The 13,449-nt window shown below is 35.6% G+C and overlaps 1 protein-coding gene across 1 annotated transcript in view; it reads right to left on the reverse strand.

Annotated features, from left to right (window-relative positions):
• Positions 1–5,714: 5,714 nt before the first annotated feature.
• LOC135198054 (carboxypeptidase B1-like) overlaps positions 5,715–13,449 on the reverse strand; it is a 28,322-nt gene continuing 20,587 nt past the window's right edge. Inside the window, exons 6-13 of the mRNA XM_064225448.1 lie at positions 12,632–12,788; positions 11,673–11,818; positions 11,259–11,346; positions 10,555–10,670; positions 8,461–8,550; positions 7,943–8,027; positions 7,326–7,453; positions 5,715–6,468 (exon numbers count right to left, since the gene is read on the reverse strand). Coding sequence (XP_064081518.1) covers positions 5,947–6,468; positions 7,326–7,453; positions 7,943–8,027; positions 8,461–8,550; positions 10,555–10,670; positions 11,259–11,346; positions 11,673–11,818; positions 12,632–12,788 — 1,332 coding nt within the window. The 3' untranslated portion in view covers positions 5,715–5,946. The remainder of the gene's footprint in view (positions 6,469–7,325; positions 7,454–7,942; positions 8,028–8,460; positions 8,551–10,554; positions 10,671–11,258; positions 11,347–11,672; positions 11,819–12,631; positions 12,789–13,449) is intronic.

Raw genomic sequence — 13,449 nt, forward strand, 5'->3', positions numbered from 1 at the left:
GGGAGGTGTTCAATAATTTTACGGCTCATGAAAATACCTCCATGAGTTACAAGTTCAGTTGATTATGGGTTATCTTGAAGGTCAAAATGTATTGGACTGGAGTTGGATTGACAGTCTGGTGTGGGTGTCTGGGGAGGCTTGATTGGCTTTCAAGTGAATCAAGCCTTTCAAGTGGATTTGCCTCTATATCCGTACCATGTTGAAACCAGTAGTGTGACATGGTGGATATTGATTATAAACTTTGGTAAATTGGGGATTTTTCCTTATATATCTGGCCATCAGTTATACAACGTTCTCAGAAAAAAAGCAGACAGCCATGATATATGACAAAAAGTAAGGAAATTGAGTAGAATAAATACTCTCGTAAAAAAAACTTTATTGAGAATGTGAAAAAATATATAAAATTCATTACGTGAGGGAACTGTGTAGTTTTCTCCTAATACTCCTTAAGCTTGAGTTACTTAGTGGTTCCATAAGTTATCTCGAAACAATAAAAGAAACCTCTTCACCCACAATTAAGGTTCATATAAACAGCAGGTAGTCACAATGTAGCGTATTTTAAATGTCTGTAGTTTTTTCATTTAATAATGTGGTTTTAGGATGGTTGTAATCCACGACAAAGCGTGGTGTAAATTAATTCACTACCTTACTGTAACAATTGCAGTAGATATGAATAATCTAACACAAGGAAATATTTTTCGTTGAAAGTGACTTGGGCGAAGGTGAGCAGGCTCTGTAATAAATCTTTTGTGACAGTGAATTAGGTGCCTGAGAACTAGAAGATTCACACCTACTGTAAACGCTAATGGTGGCAAAATTACATATAGTATATATATATATATATATATATATATTAAATGTGCTATATGTTGCATATTTGTTCTTTTATAATATGCTCATAGCATTAATCAAGGTTAGGTCTCAATGTGTTATTATCTATTAAATTCTCATAATATCATATGATATGATAGTCAATTATTTTGAAATTGGTTATTCATACGAAATTGTGAGTTTTTTTTAATAAGTAGAAGCAAAAATCATTCCCTGGAGATAACCAGCTAACATTTTTTTTTCTTATTTTCAAGTAATGTTGTTCTTGGTGTTAAGGTACGTGGGAAGTAGAAATGCTGCATAGACGCTGTTAATATTTGAGGAGCTGTATGTAGTGTATGAATTAAAATTAATTGTTGATATGTTCATTCTTTATTTGCACACTGGACATTTTTGACCAGTGAAATGTAAAACTTGCAGTATTTTAGGAATGATAATGTCATCATCAAATTTAGTAATTCGTTGGTAAAGTCCAATTTGTGCTGGCGGCTGAAATACAAGAGCTCGAAACTCAGCTTTGTTATTTTACCTGCATTGTGCGTATATAAATCGGATTTTATACTCCAGCATAACCATTAATCCATGTCAAGTTGCATTCACCTTCGATAAGAGTAGCGTTGGAAATTTCGTGGTCCGTGAATTATTGTCTTTGGTGGGCGGCACGTATAGATCTGTCTAAATACTGTGCATATATGTGCAGAATGTAATAAGCTTGTATATTCTCACTTATCTCCATTGTTATATGCAACCCTTGCTATCTTGAAAGAGCGTTATCTGTTGATTTTTGCTAAAGGTCGTCCAATGCCTTGAAATCCGTGCATGGTACGTACGGGTGATTTAATGAAAACTTTGGTTGTAGTTACTGGCCAACCGTTGTTGATACAGGGTAGTTTGTCCACTAACAGTAAAAGCAAATTACATTGTTCGATGAATAGACTTTATGCCAAATTATGTAAGTAAATTCTTGTATGTCCCGATTTTATTGATAACTTAAAAGGCGAAAAGGGTCGGACAATCGCTAATATTAAATTTTGGCCAGGAAGGCGATGACTTAAGAAAACGTCGTGCTTGCACATAAGACTACTCGGGAAACAGTTTAGTGAACGGGTGTGTCACTGGTTAGCTTCAGCCATTTAGATGAGAAAATGGATCTAGGTTTCTTTATATATATATATATATATATATATATAATATATATTATATATATATATATATATATGTGTGTGTGTGTGTGTGTGTGTGTGTGTGTGTGTGTGTGTGTGTGTGTATGTATGTATATTATTTTTATTTCGTTTATTTGTATATTCTTATAATCTATTGTCACTTACCGGATTTCTGGTACTCTCAATTTCTTCATGTAAGTCAGTTTGTCCTGCTAAGTAAAGACGTTGAGTCCGAAAGATCTTTGCAGAAATCCATTGTTTATATTTCTTCGTGGCTTAAACCTTTATTTATGGAATTTATCACGTTCCATGAACTGATTTAACTGAATCACGAAAGTTTGGAACGTGATAAATCCATAAATAAAGGTATAAGCCACGAAGGAAATATAAACAATGGAGTTTCTGCAAGATCTTTCGACTCAACGTCCTTTACTTAGCAGACAAACTGACTTACATGAGAAATTGCGAGTTCAGGAAAGGTCGTATAAGTGACAGATAGGGATTATAAGGAGATTAGTACCTAGAATCCAACACACCTGGAGAATGAGTAACCTTTCCAAACAAGCATAAACATGTGTACAATTTAAGAACAAAAAGATTAAAGTCCAACTGCTCAGACACAGGAACAAGACAATTAAAGGGCGACAGCTGACCACATTCAGATCTTTGGTGAACAAGAACTTAATTCACAAAACATATTAAGCATACATATATATATACAAAGAAAATATCTCTAAGGCAACTAATTTGTATTTAAGTCTGTAATTATATCTTTGAGGTCATTCATAAACATGTTACAAATACAAGGGTCTAAATGAAACAGGCCACGACTAATATTAAAATTACAATGGGAAGTAAGTTGCATTATGGCAGACTCTAAAACATTCCTTTTAGTGTGTTATTATAGGAAAAACAAGGTTGACCTTGTTTAATGATTTAATGGCAAACTGAGAATATTTAATATATGTGAAGGATAACATAAATCTTTCCCTATTTTTCTTGAGTATTCAATTTCTTGATCCAAATATTGGGGACTAACAAAGCACAATGCTCGTAAAAACATAGAAGAAAAAAATTATATTTTGATGTTAAGATGGTGGCCTGAATATAAATGAACATAAGTTAGGTTGTTGGTTGGTTTCCTTTAAATACTGAATTTACATTGAAATGGTTCTCTATGTATCAAAACATCTAAGAAAGGGAGGCAATTATCTTTTTCCAATTCTAGAGTAAACTTAATCGATGGTCCCTGGTTATTTAATTTAGAGAGTAAATCATTTACATCAATACCAGCAAGCAGAACAGCTAAAATATCATCATATCTATACCACTTTACAGGAATATAAATTATATTAGGTAAAAAGCGTTTTTCACAGAATTCCATGTACAAGTTTGAGAGGAGTGGTAATAAAGGGTTGCCCATTCCCATGCCGAATATTTGTTGATAAAATTCACCATTGAATGTAAACTTACAATCAGAAATGCACAACCTAGAGATATTTTCTTTGTAGTATATGTATGTTTAATATGTTTTGTGAATAAGTTTTTTGTTTACCAAAGATCTGAGTGTGGTCAGCTGTCGCCCTGTATAATCCTTTAATTGTCTTGTCCCTGTGTCTGAGCAGTTGGACTTAATCTTTTTGTTCTTAAATTGTAAAATTGTACCCACGTTTATACTTGTTTGGAAAGGTTACTCATTCTCCAGGTGTGATGGATTCTAGGTACTAATCTCCTTATAATCACTATCTGTCACTTATACGACCTTTCTTGTACTCTCAATTTCTCATGTAAGTCATTTTGTCTGCTATGTAAAGGACGTTGAGTCGAAAGATCTTGCAGAAACACTGTTGTTTATCTTTCCTTTGTGGCATATACCTTTATATATATATATATATAATTATATATATATAGTATATATATATATATATATGTATGTCATATCACATTACCGTAATTCATATACATACATCGAGCTACAAATGTCGTTTAATATTCTAATTTACTCTACCTCGGAATTAATATATTTTCATATATGCTTAACCGAAGGGGAATTTTATTAGGACACCATACAAATCCAGGATGTCAGTGAAGCTATTTACCCACTCCACTTCACTGACGTCCTGGATTTGTATGGTGTCCTGGGTTTGCACCCGGGCGCCGACAATTCTATTATCGCCTAATAAAATTCCCCTTCGGTTAAGCATATATGAAAATATATTAATCCGAGGTAGAGTGAATTAGATATTAAAGGACATTTGTAGCTCGATGTATATATATATATAAATATTCATAACTTTTTATTTTAGATTAGTTTTCTCCTTATGTTTATATTAGCTTTTAGTTTTCCGTAGAAGAAAACCATTGAGGTGACTATTTGTCTGTCTGTCTGTCCACACTTTTTATGTCCGGCCTCATATCTTAAAAACTACTGAGGCTAGAGGGCTGCAAATTGGCATGTTAATAAGCCATTCTCCAATCACAAAACATGCCAAATTGCAGCCCTCTAGCTTCAGTAATTTTTATATTTTTTAAGGTTAATACTAACAATGATCGTGCGTCTGGCACCGTTATAGGTACCAAAAACTCAGGCCACCCTCGGGCCGTGGCTGAAAGTTTCACGGGCTGTGGCTGAGGGCCTCTTACAGCAGTGTATGCTGTACAGAAAATGTGATTGTGCGGAAGAAACTTTGGCTTATTTTTTACTTGTTTATTGTAGTCTATAATAGATTTCATTTCTTAGTGAGAGTGTGCCTTTTGATTTTTTTTTAAAATAGCTGTTATTTAATTGTAAAGATTTTGGATTCTAGTTTAATAATAGCTTTTTGTCCCTGGGAAGAGTTATATTTCTACACGAATGTAATTACATCATTATTTTAAAAGTTACATTTGTTTTCCCGTATGGTTATATTAGCTTTTTATTGTATTCTATAATAGATTTCTTTTGCTTATTTTTTATTTATTTATTTATTTTATAGATTCCATTACTGTAACAATGCCATTGCCTAGAAGATCATATATATATATATCATATACTCATATATCTATATATATATATATATATATATATATATCTTATATATAGTATATATATATATATATATATATATATATATTATATATATATATATATATACACACACACATATATATATATATATATATATATATATATATATATATATATATATATATAATATCTACGTACATGCATGCATACACATATAAGTACGTATGTATATGTGTGTGTGCATGTTTGTTAGAAACTGGGTATCACATGAGAGGGATAAATCCAACAGTAAATGACCCCATATTAACCCAAGACCCTAGGAAAATGCTCGTGGCTTATCAGTAAGAGAGGAGTAATAGAACTTGAGGAATATGAACATGAGGGAGGGTATGAAACAGAGACGGAAATCTATGAGAGGGAGGGGGAAGGAGTTAAATTTGGAAAAATCAAAAATACAATGAATAGTGTCTTAATTTTTCTTGAATGGCAATAATTTTTATATTACGGTGTCACCATCGTCATAAAACCTTGCGCACTAAGTCGGAAGTTCTTGCTCAGCCACAAAGGCCCTTTCGTGAATATTTAAAAACAAGGACCCTGTAAACATGAATATACAAGACCAAAATCCAGCTGACTCAGTGAAGATCAGCCTTCAGTTAAACAAAGCAAAGTATTATTTGAAGAGTCAAAGGAATGGTTTGGAAAGAAACGTATCGAATAAAATATATATATTTCAGTTATGTTGGGAAGAAATCTAATGCAAAGTACTCTTGCCATATAATAATGAATCATTCACGTAGTACAGCATTTTAAACTAACATAAATAATTTTTTCACATCGTCATGCTGTTTCCACATCTCCAGTGCCAAGTTATACGAAAATTCAAAAAGTAAGTGCATTCATTGGCCATCTTAAACGAAAACTTCGCAGGACCGAACGCAAGTTTTACTTTTTATCTTCGTCACTCTCTTCGCTGCTTTCTTCAGAGCTACTGCCCTCTTCACTGCTCCGGTAACGTTTTCTGTGAACTGGTCTGATGAGGGGCGTTTGCGCTGGTCTTGTTAACGCAGTTGCAGCGACGGAAGCAGATCCAGTCGGCGACAAAGGTACTCGATTAACAGGGATAATTTGGAAGCTGCTTCCAGATTCGCCTGACTCTGTGGCGACGGAAGCAGACCCAGTCGGCGACAAAGGTACTCGATTAACAGGTATAATTTGGAAGCTGCTTCCAGATTCGCCTGGTTCCGCTGGCAGCTGTCCGATCGTCTCCACAAATTTTGATTCTTCGGATTGACCCTCAGTCGTAGACTCTACTGATTCTTCTGGTTTCTCCTCGGTTGAATCTTGTGTTGTTTGAGGTTGTGTGTTCTTTGGCAAATGTGGCTTCCTTGTTGAGTCTAGTTTCACTCCCTCTTTTCTCAGTGTCTCTTTGCTCAAATAGTTGAGAGCCAACCAGGCGTCTGTTACCTAATAACGAAAAATTACTTACTCTGCACTTGCCAAAGTGAACGACAACAATATATTTCTCTTTCTCTAATACGCAAAAAAAAAAAAAAAAAAAAAAAAAAAAACTCAGAAAACCAAAGGTGGTATTTGCAAAATACAAAAATCATACATGTCAGCCTCTCTGCTGCTTGATGTTATTCACATGAGCCTAAGAATTTGATTTCCTTTCCGTTACTGGTTATCGTTAATTATGCAACATGATTTATGAAAGAGGGCAAAAACTTTTGGTATCATTCCATCCCGACTGGCAATTAAATCCCTCAACCCTCAATACGAGACTTTCATGAAGTTACTCAAACCAACTAAATGACTGAAGATAAAAAGAAACTTGAGTGAATGCTGAATTGACAAAGCTAACAACTAAATAAGGCAAACTTTAGCAATATATTTGCAATTTTTATCACTAATAACACTTGTTATTTCTGCCACAGAGGTACTTAACGTCTCATAATCTTTTTGATAAAATTCAGATACCTACAGTAGATTCACATCAACCGTGCAATTGATGTCTATAGGCCCGTCCCTTACGACGCTCTTGATTGGCTGTTGATAAGCCAGTCACAGGGCTGGAAACTCTCAGTCTCTCTCGAGAGTTCACATGGGCAGGATGTGTGTTCCACTTCTCCTGAAGTATACGTTTGAAAGACGTATCCCTCAGGAGAGGAGGCACACACATCTGCCTATGTGAACTTTCTTGAGAAACTGAGAGTTTCCAGCCCTGTGACTGGCTTATCAACAGCCAATCAAGAGCGTCGTAAGGGACTAGCCTAGACATGAAATGCACGGTTGATGTGAATCTACTATAGTACAATACTTACTGCTGGGATGATTAGGTTTTCAGGCAAAATAAAGCCGCCAACGCCTTCGTCCCTCAATTCGAGGGTGTAGACTAAAGGAATCTTCAGTTCACCGGCAGCCCAATCGTCAGAGGCTCCTGCCGCCGGATCTAAGGCCATCGGCAAGGAACACGATGAATTATTTTCATAATTTGAATTTTTTTTCATTTTTTCAAAACTATTCTTGAGGTTTTTCCTTTGCACGCCTTGAAATATTGTCCATTATTTTACAGTTTTTCACCTAAATTTTCTTTTAAACTTTTTCGGTTTTTTAACCTATGTACCTCTTTTTCTAGGTTCCCCGAAAGTCCTAGTTATTATTAAAATCTAAACATCTTGGTAACTAGCTTAAATTATGCTTGAAAGCGTTAACATTTCCCCATTAAAATTGTGTGGATAACATAAAGACGAAGAGCCTCATGATAGTGAATAGATAAATTGGGGGTGTGGGTGGGGTGGCTGGCCGTAAATTAAGCCCTGTTATTAATACTAGCTCAATTAGAATAGGATACCATAATCACTACAATGTCAAGATGTTAGATATCCGCTCCCCGTGAAAGGTCTCCAAAGAGAGGTGACTGACGTCAGAGCTTACTTACACAAAAGTTTGGCAGCTGTTCCAACGCTGAAGATCGTCCCGTCGTTGTTCTTGATTGCTCGAGCCATGCCTTCGCCACTTTTTTGCTTGGAAGCAGAAGAGACAGAATAAGTCAGAGCTCACGGAAATGAGCTTAATATTAAGACAACAATATATTTACCCTTCTCTGAGTGGACCTTGTATTAACTTCCTTCAAAGAGAATTGCAGTAGGAGGTTAAAATCTAATGTGACATAAAAAATATACTGGGAAGTCTTAGAGAACGAAAGAAATTATAATCCACGCATTTCAGAAAAATCACTTTTTCATTTATCATGTATAATTCCCCTTTGATGATGTTCCCGAAGTAATGCGAATTAGATATTAAACGACATTTGTAGCTTAATGTCTATACATAAAATGTTATGGTGATGTGATAAACACACACACACATATATATTTGTACATGTGTGTAAACAGAACGTTATAATAAAATGTAAAGATAAACTGTAGTCAATAAAAAAAATCGCAGGAATCATACCAATTGTGGTTCGTTGAATCTGTCCCGAACTGTGGTGTATCCCCAAGGGTAGAGGATATATTGTCCGTAAGAATGTATAGTTATGTAAGCCTGGTAAAGGAAAATAACAGGACATTACTGCCTACCCTGATAATAAAAATAGTAATAATAATTGAAAAAGAAACCCACAAAATCACTGTGTAACGTGTTTACTTCTAAGTATTTACATTTAATTTTACTCCACACTTGAGTAATTTCAGGCCCTATCTGTGGCCCATTTTCAAGAGATGAAAATGGACCACAGATAGGGCCTGAAAGTACTCGAGTGTGGAGTAAAATTAAATGTAAATACTTAGAAGTAAACACGTTACACAGTGATTTTGTGGGTTTCATTTTCAGTCTTCAGAAGAAAACTGAAAGAAGTTTTTGTTTGATTCAATAATAATAATAATAACAATAGTAATAGTAATAATAAGAAGAAGAAGCAAAGATGGCAGGGCTGTACTTACCAGGAAGCAAATGTGGAAGAGGTGAGTGGTTGATAACAGCTTGTAATGAAATGTTCGATTATGTCGACGAAGAGCTTATACAAGTGTAACAAAAGGGCCACAAACCAATGGAAAGAAAAATGGGAACACGAAGAAACGCGTGGTCAGTACCAGAGGTGCATACACTCAAGATGTACTGTAGCTGGAGATGGCAGTTGGCAATGCAATGGAATGGCTTACTAAAGAAAACTCAAGGTGTGATGATGGTAGCACAAGACCAAGTACTGCAATGCCTCGCATGTAAAAGATAAAACCAACGGCCATAAATGCGAACAGAATATGGAAGCCATTAACCACATCACGAGTAAATATCCAGCACTTACTCAGATTGAATGCAAAAGAAGGCATGACGTTGGCAGATCTACAAAGAAGACAGCATAATTGTCATATACAAACTAATGGACTCACCATTTACAAGAAAAGTGAAAAAAAAAAAAAGAGATACTCTGGGATTATGGTGCAAAGACTGACCATGTGAAAAGAAACCCAGAAAGAGTCTTGACAGATGTAGCCTTGCCAGTGACAAGAGCGAAAAACAAAAGCAGATAAAAAATATATAAGTATATCAAGATCTAAAGACGGGAATCAGGTGATATTAACAAGCTGAAGTGGAAGTAGTACTTATCGTCCTAGGAGCACTAAGACTAATCCCAGAGGACCTATGAAGAATTCTGGATAGGACTGGAAGAACACATCTCGAACCAAACTTGCTTGAGGAATTCTGCAGCTGACTGTGCACTAGAAGGCTACCTTGGAATGTGTTGGAATCCTAAGAAATAGAGTAGTGGGGTCAAACCCACAGACGGTAGTTTGCAGTCCAGATCCACACTGGGAGATAAAAATTCTCAAGGTTGTAAAGAGTAAAAGAAAATCTAGCGTGGTTGGGTAAAAGTAATATTTACACACACACAAATACACGTATCAAAATGACCACGCGAAGTTCAGGGAAAATTTGAGAGAAAATGACAGGAAAAAAAAAATTTCAAATAAAACTGCAAATCACATAAGCAAGAGAATGGAAACAAACTGAAATGTAAAGATAATAAAAACAACTGGTTATTTGTAATGATGCGAAACGTTCCGTATAATTCCATTCCTCATTGGAAGTATAAACTTGAATCATAAAAACTTTCCATAAGGCTATAAATGAATCTTGGCAAAACAATCATGGTAACAACATTAGGAGGAAGTGTAAAAGAGGGAACAGTTCACGAAATAAACAATAGTATATAAAATTTATACAATATGACAGCTTCTCAGTTATCGAAACAGAATAATGAGATTCGAAAACTTAAGAAAACGAAAGCCAAATAATCCTAAAATGAGAACACAGGATAAAAATGCGCATTTCCAAGAGGACAAGACGAAGTTCAAGAAAGCTACTCATCTCATATCGACCTCTTTATTGCTCAAGACAAATGATTTAGCGAAATAAAAACCTTATGAAAAATAAATAGATGAACAGATATAATGACAGTAATTCGTGCATTACGGCAATAAATAGAATTTATAATACTTATGATCAATCCGATAGATATAAAGGGACGTAGCATTTCAAAAACCTTACGTGTATGCGATCCTTCACGGCAACCATGGCTTCTCTCAGAGCTCTGCTCTCCGGTTCGCTGAATGGCTGCCTCCCCTTGTAGATGGACGAACAGGGAGAATTGCTCGATCCGGATTCTTTGAAGAAGCGCAGGAAAGAGAATGGCGATTAGGCAAACCAAGTTGAAATTGAGGGAGGCCGAAGCAGAATTATCAGCAGCGTGTACGTAGAGAAAAGAACTTTGAGTAGCCTAACATTATAAGAGTGGACTAAATATGGGAAATAACAATTGTCAATAGGTTATGTATTTCTACTTTCATTTATTGATGCTTTCTTGTATACCTAGGGAAAAAAGCAGGAAGCAGACCTTGAAATGGCCTTTTTTTATAGCCTAAACTTTTCTAAACACCTCAATCGTACCGACTTATAAAAAAAATCCAGTTACCTTTCAACTTTTTTTTACATTAAACTGTAAAACAGGTAAACAAATACAAGCAACAACTATTTCTATATTGTGTACAACCAGTGTACATCAGTGAAATTAGGACTTAAAGAACGAGGCTTCTAATGTATGAGATCGCTCAGCGGACCTCAGCATATCGAAATGCGAGGTGCAAGACACTGGAATCTGCCAGGAAACTGACGCTGGTTCTTACACCTCTCATCTGATATCTCATGTCTTACGAACACTCGCTACGATAAGCACCACAGCATGTTGTTCTCACCTCCCCAGTGGTATCCGAAATTCCTGTTGAGGTCAGTCCCTGAGCAAGACCGGGTTATTTGGGCTCTATTTTTTCGCCACAATCGATCCTGAAATGGAAGCCTTTGTGAAAATAAAGATGACTGGATTTCGATGAACGGGACAACCGAACGTTCAGTCATTCAACAGGCGTCGCCGTTATCAAGGTGTCGAACATGGTTTGTTATTGATGATTCTTATCATGGTGTGAAAATTGTGCCCTAGGTGATCACAGTCGCCCGCCTCTTCTTGCAAAGAATATAGAGCAATATGTTTAAGGGAGTTATTGTGCCCACAGTTTGACATAAGGAGTTTAGACCAACTATCAAGAAAGAATTACTAATGAACACCGTAGGGCCTTTTCGCTCTTTAGTTGGGCTGGAAAAGAGTAACTTACGTGCGTCCAAGTGTAAGCATATCCGTCAGGATTGAGTAGAGGCATAATCTGCCACTCGATGCCTCTGGTCAGGTTAGGTGACTCTGACAGCCTCTCAATCAGGTACATGGCAGCAGCGGGGCTGATCCATTCGCGGGCGTGGATGCCTGAGAAAAAGGACATAAAAGCCAAGATTATATATATATATATATATAATCCTATCACATTTCCGTGATTCATATACATATATCGAGCTACAATGTCCTTTAATATCTAATTCGCTCTACCTCGGAATTAATATATTTTCATATATGCTTAACCGAAGGGGAATTTTTTTCTCGATAATAGACTTGCCTGGACCAGGGCGCGAACCCATGATCCTTACAAATCCAGAACGTCAGTGAAGCTTTTCCTACTACACCACCTCTCGCGTGGTGTAGTAGGATAAAGCTTCACTGACGTTCCTGGATTTGTAAGGATCATGGGTTCGCGCCCTGGTCCAGGCAAGTCTATTATCGAGAAAAAAATTCCCCTTCGGTTAAGCATATATGAAAATATATTAATTCCGAGGTAGAGCGAATTAGATATTAAAGGACATTGTAGCTCGATATATGTATATATATATATATATATATATATATATATATATATAATACACCACACACACAGATATATATATATATATATATATATATATATATATATATATAAATGTGTTTGTGTCTCTGCCTGCGTCCAAGAAACTATGATTTTAAAATTTTGGAAATAACTAGCTGAATATTCAAATATGCATATCAATAATTCCGTGCTTCTTTAAATAATCTCATGGCCAAAAAGGCTATGAAATCAAGACCATCATTTTCAGAGAGAGATTTGAAATGAATGTAGCATTTTTGAAGAAATACCGACACAAATAAATATTCGCCACTGAACTTAGCACAATAGCAAAATTGCAAAATTTTGAACCAGTCGATACTAACCCCCATCGATGAAGATAATGGGCTTGTTGCCATTCGTCCTAATGTTTCTTGTCATGGTGACGAGGTAAATGGGTCTGTTTTCAATGCTGGTGCCAATTTTCTTCAGATTCACAAGATCCGGATACTTGTTGGGCAGATCCTCTATGTAGGCTAGTATCTGGACAGGAAGAAAATATAAAAGAAAAGCTGGTTTTCACAGTTATCTCCTCCTCCAAATATATCTGTCTATCTATCTCTTTCTCTGTATGTCTAGCTATCTGTCTGTCAATCTATTAATCTACTGGTTTATTCTTCTTTAGAGAGTGGTTCCAGATTGTCCGATTGGACAAAGCGGATTGCCAAATACTAGAAAAAGCTTCATTACACACACACACACATATTATTATATATATATATATATATATATATATATATATATATATATATATATATATGTTTAATGTTTAATTGCGATTATTCTGAAAATAATTGTATAGTGCTTATAGCAGTGATACAAGCCTCACATGAGCTAACCAAATAAGAGTTTTTCTTAAAATTGAATCTACTCTTTTAGACCGCTGGCGCATATTTAATGACTTTGAAACTAATTCCAGTGATTCTCTATAGTGGAAACAAGACGGCTTTCTAAGGCAGATGGCTATGAATCCTATTGTTGACATTTGAACCAGTCGTTGGGATAGTTGGTGACATCTTCGATCTGCAAAAAGACACGTTTTCACACATCACGACATATTCGTGTTAGGGCAAAATGGCAAAAAAAAAAAAAAAAAAAAAGCTATAAAGCTCTGATAGGTCAATTCCGACATACCGAAGGAGCA

The sequence above is a fragment of the Macrobrachium nipponense genome, chromosome 21 (genome assembly GCF_015104395.2).
Source record: "Macrobrachium nipponense isolate FS-2020 chromosome 21, ASM1510439v2, whole genome shotgun sequence".
Taxonomy (NCBI): domain Eukaryota; kingdom Metazoa; phylum Arthropoda; class Malacostraca; order Decapoda; family Palaemonidae; genus Macrobrachium; species Macrobrachium nipponense.